The 23018-nt window shown below is 42.5% G+C and overlaps 4 protein-coding genes across 10 annotated transcripts in view; 3 read left to right on the forward strand and 1 right to left on the reverse strand.

The window, feature by feature from the left end:
* The window catches only part of LOC139917235 (large ribosomal subunit protein P2-like), an 87997-nt gene extending 73669 nt beyond the window's left edge, over positions 1 to 14328 (forward strand). The window contains exons 2-6 of one of the 4 annotated variants that reach the window (XM_071906322.2): positions 11998 to 12041; positions 12307 to 12430; positions 13449 to 13497; positions 13678 to 13779; positions 14076 to 14328. In XM_071906322.2, the coding sequence (XP_071762423.1) occupies positions 12308 to 12430; positions 13449 to 13497; positions 13678 to 13779; positions 14076 to 14152 (351 nt within the window). In that variant the 5' untranslated portion in view covers positions 11998 to 12041; position 12307 and the 3' untranslated portion in view covers positions 14153 to 14328. The remainder of the gene's footprint in view (positions 1 to 11997; positions 12042 to 12306; positions 12431 to 13448; positions 13498 to 13677; positions 13780 to 14075) is intronic. The other 3 variants (XM_071906325.2, XM_078288527.1, XM_071906323.2) reach the window with 3 other exon arrangements.
* On the reverse strand, positions 65 to 6453 carry LOC139917243 (putative methyltransferase YdaC). 4 transcript variants are annotated; one of them, XM_071906335.2, is made up of 4 exons: positions 6363 to 6453; positions 2429 to 2685; positions 1078 to 1258; positions 65 to 581 (listed from the first exon to the last, which is right to left on the reverse strand). In XM_071906335.2, the coding sequence occupies exons 2-4, from the start codon at positions 2681 to 2683 to the stop codon at positions 385 to 387; spliced, it is 633 nt and encodes a 210-aa protein (XP_071762436.1). In that variant the 5' UTR covers positions 2684 to 2685; positions 6363 to 6453; the 3' UTR covers positions 65 to 384. The 4 variants fall into 4 exon arrangements, with proteins under 4 accessions (XP_071762436.1, XP_078144651.1, XP_071762435.1 ...); XM_078288525.1 differs by having other exon boundaries at positions 6339 to 6399; XM_071906334.2 differs by lacking the exon at positions 6363 to 6453 and adding an exon at positions 6060 to 6122.
* etv7 (ETS variant transcription factor 7) lies at positions 6536 to 11704 on the forward strand. Its single transcript, XM_071906327.2, has 9 exons — positions 6536 to 6742; positions 7056 to 7212; positions 7956 to 8120; positions 8215 to 8406; positions 9269 to 9394; positions 9538 to 9681; positions 9845 to 9987; positions 10106 to 10206; positions 10304 to 11704. Exons 1-9 carry the CDS (start codon positions 6710 to 6712, stop codon positions 10524 to 10526), a joined length of 1284 nt encoding a protein of 427 aa, XP_071762428.1. The 5' UTR covers positions 6536 to 6709; the 3' UTR covers positions 10527 to 11704.
* A 399-nt stretch (positions 14329 to 14727) lies between the features above and the next one.
* pnpla1 (patatin-like phospholipase domain containing 1) lies at positions 14728 to 19572 on the forward strand. Its single transcript, XM_071906307.2, has 9 exons — positions 14728 to 15025; positions 15109 to 15341; positions 15561 to 15626; positions 16066 to 16278; positions 17028 to 17088; positions 17204 to 17470; positions 18067 to 18184; positions 18296 to 18418; positions 19289 to 19572. The coding sequence occupies exons 1-9, from the start codon at positions 14818 to 14820 to the stop codon at positions 19545 to 19547; spliced, it is 1548 nt and encodes a 515-aa protein (XP_071762408.2). The 5' UTR covers positions 14728 to 14817; the 3' UTR covers positions 19548 to 19572.
* The last annotated feature ends 3446 nt before the right edge of the window (positions 19573 to 23018 follow it).

Here is a 23018-nt window from a genome sequence, read left to right on the forward strand (position 1 = left end):
TTGGAGTACGGCCTTATGGGTATTGTAGTTACTATAGCTGAAGCTTGGACAGACAGTACTATCATTGATCTGATATTGACTTTTATTTGGCGAACATTTCAAGAATCCTTCTAAATCATACTAGGCCAAGTAATTAAATGATATTACCCTACTACTGATAATAGGCAATGATTAAATGATCATCAGTTACAAACAGTTAAACATCTTGTAGCCTATTCTGTGTCAAAATGTGCCAGTTTCTGGGCATGTATTGGTTCATCATTGTGACAAATCTCAATTTAAAATTTCGGAACTTTACATTAAACATTTACATATACATTACATAACTGCAAAACACTGTAATCATACAAAACATCACTGGAACCTGGAAGCCTCCATGCAATCTCATTTTAAGGCAGTGGCGTAGATAGCCTGAAAGGTAATGTCGCTGTGTTGTTTGTCTTCCATTCTGACATCGGTGAAGCCAGAGTCTTTCAGAGCGGCCATGTAGGCCTCTGGGTGCCAGTTCTCTCCTGGCAACACTCGCTTAGATGCAAAATAAGCCAGCCGGTTCAGCCTTAATGTGGTTACCATCAAGCCTCCTGGGGGGGATCAAGAGGGAGAAAAAGGATGAGAGATGTGTGATGAAAGAAAAGATTACATACAAAGCCTGATTGAGTGAAACATGTCAAACCACCTCCACACTAACACATAAAGTAAATAGTGTAGCCTTGAGGAGAAACAAAAGTACTGGTGTGCTCTGTGAATAGGGAAAACCCTATTGAAATAAACATTATAAAGAACATTTAAAAAATAAAAAGGAAAAAAAATCAAGGTGCTTTTTGAATGTCTGTGTAGCACTAGCTAAGATATGGTAGGGGATAGGGATGAAGCCAACTTCACCTGAATAAGACAGACTACTTTTCTGTTTCACATTCGAATGGAGAAGTAGTTGATGTATTCGGTCAAAAAGTCACAACTAGAGTCAGTTAGGTGATGAATTGCCAGCACACATTAATCATTTCAGGTCTTCATCCGGGTGTCAAATACACCATGAAACAGAGAAGTCTGTCTTATTGTTACAGTGCCATAGCCTACCTGGTTTCATCACTCGGTGTACCTCTGAGGCGCCCTTCCTGAGGCTTGGCCAGAAGTAGTAGCAGTTACAGTGAAAGACTTTATCTATGGTGCTGTCTGCCAGAGGCATGGCCGCCACGTCACAGTGGTGCAGGGTCACCTTCCCACTGGCCACCAGCTCCTTCATTCGCTCACTTGCCACCTGTAAGAGGCAGAGGTGGGGACTCGAGTCACATGACTTGGACTTAGATTCAAGTCACAGTTTTAATTGCTTAAGACTTGACTTGATGCATGAGGAGAATACTTGAGACTTGACTTGACTTGGGTTCTGGTGACTTGGGACTTGACTCTGACTTGATGACTTGAGAAAAGATCTTGTGTTTGTATAAATGACTTTGAAAGTTATGAAATTAGTTCCACCAGACAACTGAATTTAAATTATGCTTTCTGAATTTGTATGGAATGTTTGAAGTTGAAACTGATTATAGAAGTCAAACTCATTGTTTTTATCCTATTAAAACAATATTGCATTGAAAAGTCCTAGATATTTTGTTTTCTTTAAGATAATAAATTGATACTGGACCCATTATTTTTTCTGACTTGACTTGGAGATCTACATTTAGACTTGGGACTTGACTTGAGACTTGTGCCTCAAGACTTGAGACTGACTTGGGACTCGGGCAAAGTTGACTTGGTCACACCTCTGCTAAGAGGAGAAAGGAAAAGAGAAATATTGTGTTTGTAACAGTGTTATTTCAAAAGTGAGTAGCGTCTGCCCTCTGAATACAATACAATGGTAATGAGCTGTGTATTAAGTCATACCGACATGCACACCTGCACAGACATGCTAGTAGTGTAGTAGACAATGTACTTTCTGTGACATATATGGTGTACTCAGCCAAATTATCACTGACATGTATAGCGTTGCTGTCGCGTTAAATCCTCTTAACTCTAATTTTGGTAATTTTTATGTTTTAACCTCAGTTGAAGGATTCCATGCTCCTCAACTCTACAACCCTTGGGTTTATGAAATATAAACAAGGCTGTTTTTCTCAGTTGCTGAAAAGTTGACGTTTTGGAGATAACCTACAAGGTTTTCACCCAACAACAGCAATAGGATGGTGGGATTTTAACTTTTTAACATTGCCTAGACACACCATCTCCTTGTCTGTTCATAATTGTGTGGTGTGAATATAACGTGTGCTCATGCTGAGAGTAGCCAAAGCCCATTTCCGAGAGCTTTCTATTCTATTCAAATGATGTGCTCAGTATTATACCAATCACTGCTTGTGCAAACATGTTTTCAGACACACACACACACGCAGCCTTTCTCTCTTGCTCTATATCTTCTCTTTCAGTAATCCCATTTTACCTGGTGCATGTACTGTGAGTAATCCACCCCTATAAGGCGGCCTGTGGGCTCTGTGAGCAGTCTGGCTGCAGACTGGAGGCCCAGACCCGGGCCATGACCCAGCTCCAGCACCGTGTCCCCAGGCAGGATCCCGCTCAGCTGCACAGCGTTCTCCTCAAGGATCTGGTTGTGCGATGCGAGGAACTTACTGACCAACCATCCTGCCACTGACCGCGTTGGGTGTCTCAGCTGTTTCCTAAGTGTAGCAGCCCACATCACTAGAGAAATATAAGACAGAAGACACGATGGCAAATTTTCCATACAAAGGCAAACAAAACTACATCAGAGATTATTACCTCTGCCAACAGAGCTGGACAGAGGTTATTTCGCCCCATTCCGTCATGTGTGTTTGTCTTTCTGTTAGCAGGATAACTCCAAACATTATGAACAGATTTGCATGAAACTTTGTGGAAAGATTGGTCATGGGGCAAGGAAGAACTGATTAACTTTTTGGCCAAAGGGGGGCGTGTCAGTGAGCGTGGCTTCTCATAAAAAGGCATATAACTTCCGAACGGATTCACGTAACACCATCAAACTTTGTGTGCTCCATTATTGGCCCAATCAAACAACATGGGGGCACTGGAGAGCTCATTTCCAGTTTAGACATAACCGCCCTGCCAATTTTTCCAAAACTTGGTACAGTGATAGAAGGGCAGCCCTAATGGCCACTTAACAGATATAGTGCTGGCATGTATTGACAATTGCATAGCGTTGGCGGAGGTATGTGTTCTACTGAGTTCTATCTAGTTACTTAAAATTCATGAAGCCAAACACCCAGAATACCATATAACCTTTTTTTTTTTTTGGCGCATGCTCTGCTGCGACAACACAGTCTGTACTCTCGTCTGTCAAGTCCGCGTCGTGTCCCTGGTCCTCGTCCTCGTCTGTCAAGTTTTTGTCTAAAGTTTGTCCACGTTTTGTGCAAGTCTGCTAATCGCTATCATGGCTAACATGGCCAACATCGGAAAAATGTTGTCAAATTAGAACAGGACTTTAGCAGCATGAATACCAGGCAGGCCTTTCAGAAGGTGAGAACACTCACCGGGTCCACCTCAAAAACCAGCACTCCTACACCCACTGACCCCACCTCGTTCACTAGAGACCTGAACAGACCTATGCCAGGTTTGACACTCTCAACTGTTCCACTGAGTGTGAAAGATTGCTTGGGAGCCTACCCACCCCTGAGCAGTCACACTCTATCCCTTTCACAGAAGGGGACGTCTACCATCAGCTCATGAGGTGCAAAGCTGGCAAGGCCCCCGGCCCAGATGGGATCACAGGAAGGCTGCTCAAGAGCTGTGCCTTGGAGCTCTCCCCTGTTCTCCATTCTATCTTCAGTGAGTCGCTCCAGACTACAACCGTCCCCACCCTCTGGAAAACATCTACCATCATTCCTGTCCCCAAGAAACCCTGCCCCTCTGAACTGAATCACTACAGACCAATAGCGCTCACCTCCATCATTGCAAAACGCTTCGAGAAACTGGTACTGAATACCGTCCTCCCAGTTGTTAGCCCACAGCTGGATTCTTACCAGTTCGCTTACAAGGCCAAAAGTGAGACAGAGGATGCGGTGGCATGCCTCCTTCACACCCTCCTCCAACACCTGGACTCCCCTGGCCACTATGCCAGGGTCCTCTTCATAGATTTTAGCTCCGCCTTTAATACCATTCAACGGCATCTGATGATCAGCAAACTCCATCATCTCCACGTTCCGCCTCTGCTCATCCGTTGGATTCACAGTTTCCTCAGTGACAGACCCCAGGCAGTCAGGGTGGGTACCACTACATCCCCCATCATCACCGTCAACACTGGAGCCCCCCAAGGCTGTGTTCTGAGTCCCTTTCTATACACACTCTACACCAATGACTGTCTTAGCCCCTCCCCCATCACAAATACTTTAAATATTCTGATGACACAGCCATACTCGCCCTCCTCACAGACAGGGACTCAGTCACAGCCTACCAACAACCTGTTGCCCACTTCACCCAGTGGTGCACAGACAGTCACCTCCTCCTCAACGTCACCAAGACGAAGGAGCTCATCTTTGACACCCGCAATAAACTCACCACCCCTCATTGCCCCTTCCATCAACGGCCAGCCAGTGCAGATGGTGAAGAGCTTTAAGTACCTCGGCATCATCCTGGACAATAAACTGAGCTTTGATCACCACATCACAGACATCCATAAACGCTGCCAACAAAGACTCTTTCTCATCCGCAAACTTAGGGCTCTCTCAGTCAAACCCCACCTCCTGCTCCTTCTGTACCGAAGTATTATTGAACCCATCCTCCTGTACTGCGCCACCTGCTATTTCACCATGCTCACCCTCACCAATAGAAACAAGCTCCTGAAAATCACTAACATATCTTCTAAAATAATTGGCCTCCCCCACTCCATAGCACACGACCCCTGCCACCCCCTCAACCCACGCTTCACCCTCCTCCCCTCTGGCCGCAGATACAGACAACTACTCTGCAAAAAAACACACTTTGGGAGGAGTTTTGTGCCCTCAGCAATCAGTGCCTTAAATAGCCTGGGCACACTGTAACAGACTTGTGTTGTTGTGATGTTCTTGTTTGTTTATACCCTGTTTTGAGCGTTACTTGTTTTGAGTGTTTGATTGTGTACAGACTGTGAAAGCAAATTTCCCCTATAGAGGACAATAAAGAATGAATCTGAATCTGAGTAGGATTTCTATTTAAGTCGGCACGAAGCTGGAGGTGGAACATTAAAGGAGTCATGTACAACAAAAAAGGTTAAAGAGCACTTTTTTTTTTTAATTTTCTCGGATCAAAGTCGAGGATTTGTTCAACAAGAATAAACCAGAGGTTAAGAATAGAAGAAATGCCATTCCAAAATAAATATTAGACCAAAGTGAGAGCAGTAGCCTATATATTGGAAGAAAGTCCTGGTGGACCAGACAAACATCAAATGGAGCCAAACAATTAAATTCTCAACTGAAAGAAAACTGTCAAACATGGAATTCTTCCAAATTATGAAAAAAAATGCACAGATGGAAGTTTGTCCCTACTCCATTATGTAGCTACTGTTTGTCTGGTACCAGAGGTCACAGAACACATTCATGCAAATATTTGGAGAAATTCTGGGACAAGTTACCCATTTATATCCTACTTCTATGTGAATTTGCGGTTTTGACAGAGTGCAAGCAGTCATAGTGTATATCTAATTTTAACAATAGCTAAATTATCAATATTTAGGATTTGGTACAAGTATAAAGATGATAGAGGGTTTGACCAACCAGTCTGAGGACTTGCCTATGCGTCTGCAGGTGCGTCTGTGGTCGTCCTATTGAGTTTATGGTGACGTTATCACCTGATAAAAGGTGACCTTGTCACTACCTACGGTATCACTATAAGATCCCTATAATATTTCTATTGAATATCATATATAGGTTAGTTTTTGTGCGACATCTCTAAAAGTTATTATGAGCTGTAGTTCTTTATCGTAGCCTACGGGACGATGGCAAACTGGGAGTGAAGTTGCAACAAACATACATTATTGGAAGAGATCGCGGCTGCGCAATGTTATAAATACAATTCCTTCAATCCCATAGCCCAGATGAATACTGTACCATTAGTTTGGCGTTTAGTTAGCCTACACTTTCTTGTGATCGAGGCTGTTGGTCTGTTTGGTCTTCCTGCAACAAGAGGGAGGAGCTCTGTGGGCGCAGGCGCCGCTCTGCTCTGTAGTCTCTCTCTCTCTCTCTCTCTCTCTCTCTCTCTCTCTCTCTCCCTCTCTCTCTCTCTGCGATTCTTTTTCTTGACAGCTATTCATTTAGAATCTAGTGGTTTTATGAAAAAAAAAAAAAAAATGTGAAAGGCACAAAAGGAACAAAATATGTTTTTTTTACCTATTGTTGGGCTAATTTCCACACCTTAGGCTACTAAATATGATCCTAGAGCGCGTCCACTAGTGAAGTGTAATCAAATCATGTTTTTGGAAATATCCTCTTCTGTTCACTCTGTCCTGTTGCTTCTTTCAGTCGCGCACACAGTCTATATTGCACACACCCCCTCATGGATTATGTTTCTTTCGTTTTCATTTCCCGGAAGGATCAGAATCTGAAAATAGCCGAGTTTTATTTCTTCGAAAATAATATTCAGCCTTACTTGAAGAGGGGGTTTTAGGGTGTTTAATCTGCTGCTGTTTAAGAGACCTGACGAGCTGTATGTATGTTTATCAGAAAACTCCCCAGTCTTTTGCAGTCGAACGGATAAAAGCATGGAAGACGTTTCCCCTTCACCTTTGGTCAAGGTAGGTCCGAATGGGAACAAAACGCGCACTTATCTATAAACAATTATTTTGCAATTTAATGTATTAAAAGGAAGGACAAAATGTGTTCTAGAGGAAGAGCATGTAGCATGTTTTGAGATTATATATAATTTAAATTCTAAAGGGTATTGCCAACTGCTGCTGTGCTTGCTGGAAAGTAAATCTTGTGGAAAAAAGAAAAAGGCTGAAAATAGCTCTACTTACTGGACTGTCACTAATTGTGTGTGTGTGTGTGTGTGTGTGTGCGTGCGTGCGTGCGTGTGTGTGTATGGATATGCATGTTCATGCTTTGTAGCAGGAAAATAGAGGAAGCAGCCCTTTGCCCATGGTGTCAGTAACGCCTGACAGACAAGTTGGGCTTCCTCCCAGCATGCATCACTCCCCCCCTGCTCAGCTCCCTGTGGTCAGCGCTCCCACCCAGGAAGACCTGTGGCACCTACCTGGACGGCTGCGTGAGTCCAAGTCTCTTCACCGGTCGAAATGCCGCCTTTCATTTAAAGACCCAATGAAATGAATCTTTTTTTTGCCAATTTTTTGCCAATGCTGCCGGACTTAGTGTACACCTATTCACCAATACAGGCCAAAACAAATGACAAAAAATGTTGATTTCTAGAGATTTTATATCAAAATTAACAGACCATCTCTTTCCGGTAAACAGCACATTTATGTTGATGACTCATCCTGATTCACCCCGCATATACAAACATTTTGTCCAATGAAATTTTGATAACCCTTGGAATTATTCCCCTCACCCCTTGCCATTTTTTTCTAGCATGCAAGCTCAGTTCAGGTAGCAACATGGGACGAAGGTGTTTTTGGCTGCGCTTCACCTAAAATTCTTTTCCCAGTCAGGGGCGATGGAGGCGGAGAATATTCCTCCACAGCCGAGTGTAGACTACTGTCCCTGTTTGATCTGAGCGGGTCTGACGATGACACTTCCTCGATAACTCATTAATATTAAAATAAGTCCAAATAACTCTAATAAATAGCTCTCCATGCCACTTCATGGGGTGTTTAACTGAAAGATACCGTTGCAAATAACCTTGATGTAGTGCAGCTCAGTCATCAGCACAGCCGGGAGTTGTACGTTTGCCACTGGAGAGAGACTCGATACAAGGCTTATAGGCAACAGTGTCTCCTAGCATGAATACCTGTAACGTGTATTTGCCTGTGTATGTGTGTGTATTCCCCATAGGAATAAACCCATCTCTGTGGGATAAGGAGGACGTTGCCCACTGGCTCCAGTGGGCTCAGAAGGATTACTCGCTGCGGCGGCCGGAGAAGGGCCGCTTTGAGATGAACGGGCGAGCCCTCTGTCTGCTCACCAAGGAAGACTTCAGACGACGCTGCCCCAGCTCAGGTAGGAGCGAGGGATGAGTGAGCTCACCGAGAGAGAGGGTCCTGACTGGTTTTGTGTCTGTGTTTTCATACACTCTTTGTCTTTCTACCTGTAGGTGATGTTCTGTATGAGATCCTGCAGTGTGTGAAGCAGCAGAGGAGGAGCGTTGTGTGTAACCCTCCAAATCCCTCTCCCGCTGGTCCCAGCCTGGCCGGCGCCGCCAGCCACATCCCAAACCCCCACGTCCAACAGACCCAAAATCACAGTGTGCAAGAACCCCAGCCTCCCGCAGTCAACAGAACCCAAGGTCAGTCATTTCTAAAAGTACATGTTTCATAACGGTGTGTCTACAGCACTGTCCCTGTCTGTTATCACGATAGATTGATCATTTGTTGCTGATGAAACAAAACTTGATGATGAAATCAAAACTTGATCAAATCAAAACTTGATCCTGGCAAGAGGTTGTGGGAATGAATACTTCCTGATGAGTCACATGTACAAACACGCACGCAGGAGTTCATGCACACACTCTCTCACAGACACACACACACACCGACACACACACACACGTTTGCATTACTATACTTGTGGGGACCTTCACTGAATACATTCATTCCCAAACCCTAAACCCTTAACCCTCCCCACTACATGTCTAACCTTAACTTTTACCGTAACCTAAATCTAATTCTAACCTTAATCTTAAACCTAAGTCCTAGCCCTAAAATAAATTTTAAAAAATGAAAAGATATCCCACTGAAAGAGGTGAGGACCAGCAACTTGTCCTCACTTTGCAGGCTTGTCCCCATCTTTTTATTCTTATAAGGACATTTGGTATAGAGTACAGAAATGGAAGAACACACACCTGCACCACTTGTCCCTGGCATAAGTAGGTACTTTCCGAGCTTTATAGGAAGTAGGATGTGTGCCAGTGGGCGTGTTTACCTGGAAACCAAAACTCTTACCACTCCTCCATCACAGCTGAAAACAACAGCTTTGATCTATGCGAGTAGTGAAATGGACTCCTCATGTTGAACACTGCAGCAATCTTTACTACCAGTCTTAAACTCCTATCTAAAAACCTTCTGAGTGGCTGTAATGAAAAACACAATCAAATTCACTTTTACTTTCTGTTCAACTCTGACACAGTTCCTCATATTTCTTTCCCACAGTTTCCTTCACCAGTGCAGCGCCTGTAGCTGCTGTAACCAGTGTGACCGCCCAGACAGAACCCATGTCACCTCTCCGGGACCACCCCCCGCCATTTTACACACACCCTGCTCCGCACACACACAGTAGTGGGTATAACAAATAACCATACCACAAATACACTGCACTACTGTTAAATAGTGATTTTTACTATGGTGTCTTATTCTCTCTCTCCCTCTCTCTCTCTCTCTCTCTGCGTCTGTCTGTTTCTCTCTCTTTCTCTCTCTATCAGATGGATCAGCAGCTGTCTCTACATTACCCCACAACCAAGTTCAGTGTCCTCCCAAAGCCCATAGCATCAGCCAGGAGCCGCTCAACCTGTCCCGTCGAGAGAGGGCTAGGGGCCCGCTGCGCGAAGCCAACGGCCGCATCCCAGGTAGTTTTGCATACTCCTGAAAATGACTCCCATTTTGCATAATCGATACCTGTGTTTTCTAAGAATGCTGAAAATACAAAAAATCTATTCTAACATGTGTTGACAATATGTGCGTGTCTATTTTTTGTTCCCAAAATCACATTCATGTTGAAACCACGGCCAGAGTGCAGGCTGCTGTGGGACTATGTGTACCAGCTACTGTGTGACGACCGTTACCAAGCCTACATCCGATGGGAAGACCAGGGCAGCCGGGTGTTCAGGGTGGTCGACCCCAATGGACTGGCACGTCTCTGGGGCAACCACAAGGTGAGTGGAGAGGTCTTCCTGGTTCCTCCTGCATGGCAAATGGACAGACGGGTGGAGAGATGAGATAGCAAAGGGAGAGGAGGTGGCTTTTTTGATGGCGTGTGATCTCTTTTTGCAGAACCGAGACAATATGACCTATGAAAAGATGTCCCGTGCTTTGAGGCACTACTACAAACTCAACATCATCAAAAAGGAGCGAGGGCAGAAACTGCTTTTCAGGTCTCTCTCTCTTTCTCGCTCTCTTTCTCGCTTCTCCCCCCTCACAACATTACACATACACACTTATTTTTATTGCCTCCTCTCTGGCTCCCCTCAGGTTTCTGAAGACCCCGCAGGAGATCAGGAAACACCGGGCTGACCCCACTGAGTCCCTAGAACACACTTCACCTCAGGACGGGGACTCTCCAGAACACACTTCACCTCAGGACGGGGACTCTCCAGAACACACTCCTCCACATGAGTTCAACGAGGAGCAGTTTGAGGTGTCTCCTGAACCTGCCTCTCCACAGCCAGCCGCCCTACAACTGGAGCTCCAGTGACAGAGAGACTGTGGTGCAGATGTGTGATTAAAATACCACTATTAAGTACAAATTATTACAGACTAGGAATGCTCCCTACATGTCAGAGATGGAGATCCTGGGTGTGATGAATCTCACAGCAAAGTCAAATAAGCTTCAGCTTCATTCAATGGCTCATGTATAGTACAGGTTTAAACAATGCACAAGTGGGTGCAATGTGTTGGAGATGTTGCACTGTGAGAAAGCTATTAATTTTGCTGTGAATCATTATGTGAAATCAATATGTATTACTGTGATCAAAATCAACACTAATAATCAGGGCCCAGGAAAGCTGTGAAAGCGATCACACCACTATCAAATCAGACAAATCATCTTCAAAACTAAAATATCTCAGGCTTGCTCATATACATTGCAATGTAATAGATACGTTATCTTTTTTCAGGTATAGGCCTTGCAGCTAAGTGTTGGAAATGACTGTGCAATCAATCCAATCATTGGTTGTTGTCGGGTGGGAAGGAGCAGGGTGGAGTGATTGTTAAAGTTTCTGGAACATTTTCTGTAACTTTCACTAGTCTGTACTAGCAGACGCTCAGACCTTTGATGTAAATAGTTTGATTTATCAACCTCGAGAGAAGGCATGTGTAAAGTTTAAAAAACGAACTACTTGGAATATATTTTTCATCAGTGTTTCTAACTACTGCTGTGTAAAAATAAACAGATCTAGCCCTATTAGAGAGTTTACAGTGTCTTAAAGAATATGTGTAGCAATGTATCTTGCTTCCCTTTATATAATCATGTTGATATATAGCACTGGAACACAGTCTGGCCAATCATACAGTGTTTATTTACATGCTTCCCAGCATGCATCACTTCAGTATACTTGCTGTATTCAGAAGTAACATAAAGGTGAACTAGAAGCTGTTTTAAGGTCTACATGTATTACTTAATTATGATTTCATTACCGGTGCTCAGTTATGAGGTTAACCCCTACAACCACAGTTCAAACATTTTGCCTATCTTTTGTGTGGTATAAATCACTCCTACAGTCTTCTTCTAAGGGAAAAACCTCATTATAGAGGTTTGATGCAGCTGTGCTGGTAACTCCAATTCCAAAGAGACTCTCATCAGCTTGCAATCACTGGTGGCAGATGAGTGCGATGCATGAGGTGGAACAGCTCCAGAAACCAATTCAGACTGCTCCTTCCACTGTACTGCTATTACATACCCAATTAAATATTATGAGTTCTAATGGGCATTTAATATTTTCAATATCAGATGTCTTTAACGTTTTTAGAGCACCCATTCTGTGAAAAGCATCATTTCATACATGAACTGTAAACTTCTCCAATCTAGCAATAACAAATATTCTGTAGAAACAGAGGAGGGTGCTGTCTGTGACAGAATAGCTAGAATGATCACTTTTATCCACCACCGAAGAAAAAACAATCCATTACCTGTCTTATATATTATAGAACCACCTTGGTCTAATTGTCTTTGGATTTGCGAGATCGACGCGTCGTATCTTTTTGATATAAAGTGAGTAAATTTGGTTATTGGTATCGACCTTCACCCAGATACACATTCCATGTTATATTTAAGTGATATGTGTTCGCTTGTAACCTTGAGAAGTTAAATATGAATACAAGGTTTTCCTGGCACTTCCGCGTCACTCCAACTGGCATTGGCAGCATCACCTAATAACTATCAAATAAAAAGTCTACTTTTCTATCGAGACTAGACTAGTCTGACTAGTACTGTTCTCTCATGTAAATTAGTGTAGCCTACTCTTTCCCTTTTGTAGGATGCGTTACGTGGCTGCGTATCTGCTGGCAGTGCTGGGTGGGAAAGCCAACCCCAGCGCCCAGGACATCAAAGACATCCTGGGCAGCGTGGGCATTGAAGCCGACGACGAGCGCCTGAACAAGGTGAAGTGCTTTGACCCGGCGCTCAGGTTACTCTGTCGGCGGTTAGCAGGTCTGGTGAAAACAATAATGGACGACTGTAAAGTTGATTTGAACATAGGAACTACCAGGAAGTTGAATGTCAAGTCAAGTCAAATCTTTATTCTGCCCGAGGGGAAATTATGTTTGCAGCAATGGTAAACAAAAAAATAATAATAATAATAAAAAATACAATACACAATAGCTCAATATCTACACAGTAATCAAAACATACAACAGATGATGAGACAGTCAAGAAGAGAGAGAGCCCTCCACAGTATGTTTATTTATTTTATTTTTATTTGTTTATTTTGTCAGGGACCATGTACAAAAAAAACCCTTCATCTTAGTTAATGAGAAGAGATGCTTTGCCCCAGATTTAGCTACTAATTTCCATCTGTGTCAAGTAACCTACATACTGTACATACCTAATTTGGATGCAAAATCTAATTTGGATGCAAAATCAGTACCCCATTTATTAAATAGATATTCTTATAATGGATGGCATTCCCCTTTAATAAGAACAGATCTACAGGTAGTAACTTAAACACTTTCCGCATATAAAGAAGGGAACCTACTTCCACCTAAATAAACCAAAATATTTGTTACGGTCTATGAAATAAACAAATAAATTGCATTAAAAGCTTAAGTGCATAACAGACAAAGAGGTACTGCACATGATGCCAGGTAGTAGCCTATTACAAGTATCAGTATGTCCATATATTATAGTATTTATGTAATTTTTCATGCCATAGAGCAGAGTCATACAGTGAACTGGTCATTACTAGGTGAGAGGCAGTTATGTTAAATAGAACTGTCATTATGCCCTAAATAATTATAGTGAGATTAAGAGTTATTGATGAATGAGGATACATTTTTCTCAATTATCACTCCCGATCAGACAATCTGCTGATTGTTTAATACAACATGTACTTTCTGCTACAATCCCTGGAAATGTTGCATTCTGACTCACGTGATTTCCCCTCTTCTGTTGGTTATGCAGGTAATAAGTGAGCTAAACGGCAAAGACACTGAGGAGGTCTTAAATGCAGGTAATGGACAATTCTTTCCTCACCTCATACACACAAATACCACTCTGTTATGCATTATGTTTACTGGTGGTGTTGCAGCCTAAACCCTTTGTGGGTCATGGCCCAAAAGTAATAATGTGTTGTGAAATTTTGTGACGTTGTGGTTCCTTTCCTGATCAACTGCTTCTCATCCAACGTCAGGAATGTCCAAGCTGGCCTCTGTTCCTGCAGGCGGTGCTGTGGCAGCATCGGCGGCCGGTGGCTCTGCTGCTGCTGCTCCTGCTGCTGCTGGTAAATATAGCTGTTGTAATAAGGCTTGTTTCCAGCTCTTCGTCACAGTGTCATAACCCTATACAATATCTTATCTCCTAGACATATAGGAGTTATCCCATTGTAATAGAGCAGTTTGTCACAGTCTATGGCAGAATGTACGGCTATGGTAGACTGTATGTTTTTCGTTACAGTCTATGACAGACTAAGTCCAGGTCTTGCATCAGCCTTGTTTATATGTGTGTTATATGAAACCAGTAACTGCTTTCAGTATTGGAAGTGTTGTAATAATGTTGATTGTAAGTAAAACATTTGGTTCTCTCTTTCAGCAGAAGAGAAAAAGGAGGAAAAGAAAGAGGAATCAGAAGAGTCGGACGAAGACATGGGCTTTGGTCTCTTTGACTAGTTACCTTTCTTACTTTCTTTGTCAAAAATGGAAAAAAAAAAAAAAAAGAATCAAAATCCATATTTACTTTTGTACATTTGATATTTGGGAATAGCCTACAGAGAAATATTTTCCATGCTGCATTTGCTTTTTGCGTGCTGCATTTGAACGTAATAAAAGAAAGGACTTGTTAGAAAATTTGGGTGGATGTGTATTCTTCATTCCATTGGTTCAGCATAGCCACAAAATCTGTGATAACCTAGTTTTTAGCTGGGTATTCAATAGTGTCATCTGATAAAAATCAGACTTGGATATCAAACCTGGAACAAGTTGGAGGGGACACATAAAAATAATTATGGAGACAGACAAAAACACATTGAGGATGTGGTATATCACATGGGCATGCCCAACACGGTATGTCTAATTGAGTTTCACTTTAAAGCGCTGGATGGGGAAGTCTACACCACTTGGGACCCATGCTGTGTAGATGACACATGGCTCAATCTGCTTTTACTTGGTCTACTTTTGAAAGACTACCAAATTAGGCTATTTGATTTCCAGACACATCAGATTTAGATCCTTGTGTGGGTGTGCCACTTCGTTTCTGGAGGACACAGGCAGTAGAGTGGGCTTTAGTCTTTTTTTTAGTTTTTCACCACCCAAAGTCAAATAAATTGAAATAGAAAATGCCTTTAGAGGTTTTCGGTTGTCAGCGTCAGGATGTGCCTCCTTCCATCTCCTTCTCCGGGTCGGGATTCTTGGCTACCTACCAGTTAGGGGTTGCCGAGTGTCTACTGAATCATGCACCCTGGATATTGCGCACTGCGCCCTTCGTCCTCGGTGCATCTGCCGGGTCTCTGGTCGCAGCTGCCGTGGTCTGTGAAATGAGCATCAGTAAGTGGCTTAGTCGTTTCTTCTAAATCCTCTATCATAAAATGTAAGCTCTGTCTCTGACTGAAAGTCGTCCCTCTTAACAGTTCACATTCGGGATGAGATGCTGCACTTTGCCAAACAGATGAAGGCCTTCACATTTGGACCCCTCAACCCCTCAATCAATGTTTTCCACTGGTTAGAGGTCATTCTCCAGAAGCACCTTCCCTCTGATGCTCACCGGCTGGCCAACGGTCGCCTTGCTGTGGCCATGACCCGCCTGCCTGACGGCAAGAACACCGTCATGTGTGAGTTCCAGTCCAAAGAGGATGTGGTGCAGGTGAGTCTGCTTTGGGAAGGTCCAGACCATATTGCCTTGTTAGATCCATGAGCAGATTAGAATACCTATACCTATGGACATAGACATATATCTTGCTCATTATGTGAAATGTTATGTATTGGCATTAGTGACTCTGAGGTAAAAGATAACAATTTTTTTTAATTTGCAGTGATCAGAGTATCAATAATGATATCTGTTCTCTTTCATTCCTCCATTCAGGCGCTGCTATGTAGCTGTTTTGTGCCTGGATACTGCGGTGTGCTGCCCCCATCCTTCAAGGGAGTTGTGAGTACTTGATGACATTCTCATAGATTCACTTTGAGCTGGGGCTGGGCGAGAATTAAATATTTTCGTTCATGGAATCTTATGGTGATGATATGGTAATTTTGTGATATTGTGACACAATTCTGCTGTCTCAGCTGATGATAACAAGCAAATTCTGCTTAAAACCTCTGACAAAATGAGTCATGAAACATTTTAAAGACCGAAAATTTCAGTTTTGTTTGACATCACACCTAGCATTATCATTCGGTTCAATGGGATGAACATTAATTTGATTAATTAACATGTGATTTTCCATACAGTGTGTGAGCCATATCATGATGTATATCAATATAAAAAAAATGTATGATTATCGTGATACTGATTTCAATCATATTGCCCAGCCCTACTTTGAACACACTGTACTGATCTGTATCATAATGTATGTAATGTTCCCCAACAGCATTATGTGGACGGGGGTTTCACCAGCATGCAGCCAGTACTGACCGCCCCCTCTAGCCAAACCTTGACCGTATCTCCATTCTCTGGTGAGATGGACATCTGTCCACAGGACACGTCCTCCATGTGTGACATGGTAGTGAGTGGGACGGCCATAAAGTTGAACATGGCCAACAGCCTCAGGATCATCAACGCCCTCTACCCCATGGCTTTAGAGGTCAGACCCTGTGACTGTCCATATGACTTTTGTTCCGCATCAACTCCAGCACTCCATAGTCTGTTAAGGGATATTCACAGATTTCTTTATTAAAAGATCATACTGGTATTTCTGCATCTTTTGCTCATCTTTATTAGTTTTCTACTCATTTAGACCCATCTAGACTGCTGTTCAGTCAGTGCATAATGCATTGCACAGCAGTCTAGGTGGCTAAAAATAAAAATGGAAGAGAGTTAATTAACACATCACATTTTAATCAAAGTGTGCAACATGAAAAATATAGTTTGGCACTGGAAGGAATGGTGGGCCAACTATGAGCTCCAGTTGAAGATTAAACAAAAACAATTTTATATCTAGAAAAATGTTAATTTAAGTTTTGTTTTGTTTTTTCCTTTAAAAGACTAGGTTGTCACATAACTTCCATACTACTTAATATGATGAATACTATGAATTTAAATCAGACACATCTCTGCCAGCCTAAAAAGTTGCGTAAATTCTGTTTCTGCAAATAATAATAGAGGTGAGTAAACAGAGTTTAGATGGGTTTAACCCTCCACTACATCCCTGGTTATATATCAGTGTGAATTGAGGTCATCCTGCCAAATTATAACAATGGGAAATGGAGTAAATTGTCATGAAAATGGAAGTGAACTGAGAGGACATCAGTACAAAAGGTGACACTGATATCTTTGTGTATTGCCCCGTTTCGGTAACCCTAAATTTCTAATTTGTATACTTTCTCTGTTCAGACTCTGGAACAGGCTTACCACAGCGGCTACAAAGATGCCATTGATTTCCTCCAGAGCAGCGGTAGGTCAACTATATTTAAAGGTAAGAATTTGTTGAATACTAAAATACTGTTAAGACCCTGAAGTGTCTGACCTACCTTCCGTCTCTCTCTTTCACTTCATTCTTTGTGGTGCAGACCTCGCCCTGTATTTGGCAGCACAAAAGGTATCCTCAGGGCCACACAACTGTTATCTAACAAAAAACTGGATACATCAAGAGACCACCCTAGAGGAGGAGGAAAACGGAAATGGGAAGAAGGAAGAAGAGACGACTGCGTTGACAGCTTTCACAGACAACAGATGCATGCAGAGGGACAGCTCTACTGAAGATGAATCGATGAACAGGAATGAAGAGGAATCGGCAATCACAGAGCCGACTCTCCACCTTGACATGATACAGAATGGTATGGCTGACACACACACACACACACACACACACACATATGTAATTTATTTCTATACGTGATGATTTCTATTCCAACTAGAAGGGCACTCGGAGAGCGCAGACCTCCGCCAAGGTTCTATTATTGCTTGTTCGTGAGTCTGATCTGGATCCGCTCCAAAATTTAATGGGTTCTTCCTTGGCGCATGCTACACCCTTCCGCAAAGTTTCATGAAAATCGGGCCGTAATCCTGCTAACAGACAAACAAACAAACAAACGGCACCGAAAACATAACCTCCTTGGCAGAGGTAACAAACCCTTCCTTGTTCATTCCAAGATGTTCAGAAGAATGTTGCAATGCACTCAGGGCCTCTGTGTGGTTTGTCAGCTGATTGCGCTGAATAATAACCTAACTTATGAATTCCAGGAGTGGTTTGTTTTCTCAGACTAATCAGTTAACCAGAGCTCCAGTGGAACAGCACATACTGTCTCTTGAATGTGTTAATTATGACCCAGTTCACTCCAGAGTGAGTTGAGGCTGACACACATACACACAGATGCATAACTGTGTTACACCAAGGCTTTAGAAGTGGTGTTTTTGCTGTTTTGTGTTTCAGTTCTGCTGTGCAACCTGCTAATCTATCTAGGCATGTTTGGGTTCCCTATGAGAGTCTTCTCCTACCTGCTCCTACCTCTCACCCTGCTGCTCTGCTACATCCACCAGAATATGCACAGGTAATATACTGAACATACATTACAGAAACACCAATTCCAATTTAGTGACTAGAAATTCAATGTGATTTCAGTTGCTATATTGCAGTAGCTAGCCTTGTCTTCTCTCTCCAGATTGGACTTGTGGTCCAGTCAGGCTCCGGTGTTGCTTTTCGGGGTGTGGCACGGCCTGAGGCAGTTTACCTTCTTCTTCTATAGCATGTTCGTCCATAGCATCAAGAAGAACCTAAATGACAGGTGAGATGGCATCCTTACTTCCCCAACTTCCCAAACTTATTACTCAGTGGATGGTGCTCAAAGCTTTCAGGAATACTGTTGAGATCAGCTTGTAAATTCACATACCTGCTCCTTCTGTTTTCACATATGCCTCTCATTATATTTTGCATGTACTAATGATATTTTCATTCATTTCATTTCATCATTCATTCATTCATGTTTTCACAGTTTCATACTGTATACATACTGACATTTTTATGTTTTTATTGTTATGTTTATATTTATATATACCACCCATACTACTACCCATGTCTACTTAAAGGATAATTCCAGTGTGACTGGAGGTTTTGCTCATTTCCTGCAATCCCTTACAGTTTTACATCACTGTAGATCATTTGTCAGTGGTTTTATTACGTTATGAGATATTTTGCTATTTTTCCCTCAGCTTAGTTAGTTTCAATTTCCGCAAATCAATCAAGTTTCATCTTATCTTATCTTATCTTATCTTATTTGATCTTATCGCATCCTATTGCAACTTAACTTAACTTTACTTTACTTTGGGTTATCTTATCCTATCTTATCCTATCGTATCCTATCGTATCCTATCGTAACGCAACACAACACAACGCAACTTTAGTTTGGGTTATCTTATCTTATCTTATCTTATCGTATCCTATCATATCCTGTCTTAACGCAACGCAATGCAACACAACTTTACTTTACTTTACTTTACTTTGGGTTATCTTATTTTATCTTATCCTATCCTATCATATCCTATCTTAACGCAACGCAACACAACACAACTTTACTTTACTTTACTTTGGGTTATCTTATCTTATCTTATCTTATCTTATCTTATTTTGACTTACCTGTGTGTGTTTCTGATTTCAGGGTAATGCCCATGATGCTGCTGCTGCAGTGGTTGGATGTCCAGGCAGAATATGAGGTTCCAGGAGAGAACCAGCAAGGGGAGTGGCACTCTACACTACAACTTCAGTTCTCCTCTTCTTCCCCCTCTTCTTGCCCCTCTCCTTCGTCTCAACCATTTGAACCTTCAGACCCCGACCAGCTCACTGTCTTACTGCATCTGGATCAAGAGGCAGAAGGTGTACGCAGACGGGTCCCACGAGATCACTCTATCATGGGATAAAAACATACCTGAGTTATGCATAGAGGTTAGGTCTTTTTTGTTAACACCAAGCAGAAATGTAAAAAAAACGTATTCTTTGTATGGCTCGTCATTTGTAGTCTATTTTGAGAGCAGACTGACATTGGGAAATGGTTTGAAGGTTGAGATTTTTTTTTCCAGAGGGTTTTTGCGCAAGTGCTGAAAATATGTCTTTCAAATTGTATCCCTAAATATCTTGGGTTAATCTGTTGACGTAGTTTATGTTTTACATCTAGATGACTGAAAATACTTAAATGTTTTTATGGTCTAAGTAACTATTATTATAACTAACTATTTAAACTATCAACATAGCTTATTATTTTCTTCATATCATAATAGACTGTGTAATCAAATGTTCTTTGCTTCCATGAGCAGCTTCTGTCCTCTTGTCAAGGAATGGACCCTTAAGGAGTTTTAAGGAGTGCCTTGAGCTTCATATATGATCTGATTACCTCTTTCAACTCTATTGAATGCACAAATACTTGAGTGTGATTGGCATTCCAGTACCTTGGGGTAAAAATCTGCCACACCCATGTATTTGAACATTTTACAGCCCACTATGATTTCTGTTTGAAGAAACTCTTCCTTGTTTATTCCAAGATGTTTAGAAGAATGCTTATATGAACTCAGGTTTGCCAGCTTATTTATGTGAATAATACATTTGATAGATTTACTGACAGTTTGTTTTTCACAATAATCAGTTAACTTTTCAGTTGACATTTCAGTGGACCAGTATGTAGAAAACACTTGTGGTTTCTTGAATGTGCAAATTATGGCTCAGTTTAGCTCTAGGGGATATATTCAGAGTGTTTCTAATTTCATTTCCACACAAGAGATGACACCTAGTCCTGTGATGTCCTTTCCGAACAGCACGCTCTTTCACTCCTCTTCCTCCCAAGTGTGCACATTTGACAGAGACATCTGAAATTAGAGTGCATCAGATCAGTTTACTGCTGCTGCAGGGGCTGCACCATGGCTGCATGGAGTTGATGTTGAGCTTCAGTGGCCTGTGGCACCAAATGTCCCTTTTCAGAGACTGTTGCAGTAAATTCCAGGAATTCTGGCAAACAAGGCCTATGTTAGGTTTCCAGTATCCTACAATGAGGATCATCTTTAACAGAAACCATTGAGTCACCTTTGCTCCTTTATAAATCATTGTAAACAAGGTAAGAGGTTTTTTGGAAACCCATTCAAGAGCATTAATGAACTATGCAAAGGCAAATGAATAAATGGTGTTATTTTGTGTTCATCTGTCTTATTTTGTGTAGGCTACATAGTCGCTACCTGCCCAGTGCATACCTTCTGCTGCTGTGGATTTGAGCACAAAGCCTTCTCAACCAGTTAAGGCCTTGAGCTTAGAGCCACCTTGAACCCTTCCCAGCCTACATGCCCGATCTCTGAGCTTCAAATCTAGAGGAAGGGAGAAAGCCAAGAGGAGATGAGATCTTTTAACGGGCTTCTCTTTTTGGCCACAGCCATATGTTTAGATAACAGCCAGTGCCCCAAGCTCTAGGGCAATCCTCTTTCAGTTCTGCAACAAGTCCTTTTGGCCGCACAACGTCAGGGAGGATTCCAATCTTTTGTGGCTTTTAGTGGCTTCCTCTTGTTCCTTATTTCTTATTCTCTTATACCTCAGCTGCAAACGATGACCTGAGAAACAGAACTAGCGGGATGAAAACAATATCTTTGACTGACTTCTTGAGGATGTTGACTATGTCTTCTAAGAAGTCTCTTTAACACAATATGATATGCAGTTTCATAATTTGGCCACAAGGTGGGGCATTGAGAGCAAGAGTGGCGCAAGGTCCAGCTGTGCAGGCGGCTGGTGGAATGTAAAATATCCTATGAAATCAAAAACACTACCTGCTCTCTCGGCCAAACTGGGCCAAGTAAGGACACAAAACAGGCAGCATGCATCAAGAAGCACTCTTTCTGCTTCCACTTTACACACTGTATCTGATGCCTCCACTAACTGAAATCTCCACTTCAGATAAATGAGATAACAATGGTGGCAAAAATATGCATTTCAAAAAAGCGTTGAAACCAGGAGTCCCCCCCCCCCCCCCCCCCCCCCCCCCCCCCCAACAGTCCTAATTTGGGATGAATTAAGATAAGTTACCAGAAATTCCACCTGGGTTTTAAATCCTTTATTAGCTGAAAGATGAGAGTGAAGCTAACAAAGTGCCTGTGTGGAAATATATTGAATGTAGCCTCTATGTGTTTGTATTGTATCAGCTGTGAGCGAAGAGAGTGGATGACCTGTTGACCACGAACCCAGTATACACACACACACCTGATCAGCTAATCCACCTTTCAGACTCTTGCCTGGATGATAACGTGCGTTGGCACAGAGCAGGAGCAGACCATTTGATCCCTTTGCTCCATGTCCTTTTCATACGGATGGCCTATTACCTGGGGAGAGATCCTGTTATATAATGAGTGTGGATGGATCATACGGATAACACACACATCTGCTGCTGTCCTACCCCAGCCAGTTATCCAGCCGGCCAGCTAGCAACCAGCTGGCTGTTGCTCTGCAGAGACGGAGAGGAGACACAGGGTGATGTAGCCTATTTATAACAGACACATAAGGGTTCATTCAGAAGATGCACAGGACACAGGAGAAAGTTTTTCATGTTGGAAATGAAAAAAAAGTTTTTCCATAAAGGATCACAAGCCCATCTTCTCTCCTCTCCTCTCCGTTCCTCTCCTCTCCTCTCCTCTCCCCTCCTCTCCTCTCCTCTCCTCCGCTCCTCTCCTTTCCTTTCCTCAGTTCTTCCAGTGTTGTATTTACGCAAACACACACACACACACACACACACACACATCTTTCACAAAGGATATAATCTCCACGACTATCAAAAGGCATAAAAAAAAATGTGTTTGAAGAAATGATTGGCATGTCTAAAAATAGAGCTGCTGGCTGCTCCCAGTCTCTTTGGTGATGACGTCACTAAAAGAACATGACCTTTTCACTAATCCGCCCGGCGACAGGGTGAATAGAATGTATTTGGGCAGGGATGGCACATGAGCGAGTTGGCATGTGTTCGGGCGTTTGTTGTCATTTTCGGTTCTGAGAAAAAAGGAGGGGGTTGCTGTGCGTGTGAGAGATTAGAAGAGAGGAAGACAGGGAGGAAGGCTGCTGTCAGATTGATAGAGAGTCAGCGCCTCACTGCTCTAGATCAATGGAGATGGAGGGATGGAGAGGGGAGGAGAGGAGGCGATGACCTTTGAGATGATGAGGATGGCTTGTGACCTATGCTGCTTGGCACACACGGAAACTCTCTCTCTCTCTCTCTCTCTCTCTCTCAAACACACACTCCAACAAATCAATGTAGATCAAACTTGAAGCAATGCTCATTAGAAAATCAGAAATTGGTGTGTCAGTAGGATTTTGTAGTATGTGTGTGTGCGTGTGCACGTGTGTTTGTGCGCATTTAGTATCCCAGTACA

The sequence above is a fragment of the Centroberyx gerrardi genome, chromosome 14 (genome assembly GCF_048128805.1).
Source record: "Centroberyx gerrardi isolate f3 chromosome 14, fCenGer3.hap1.cur.20231027, whole genome shotgun sequence".
Taxonomy (NCBI): domain Eukaryota; kingdom Metazoa; phylum Chordata; class Actinopteri; order Beryciformes; family Berycidae; genus Centroberyx; species Centroberyx gerrardi.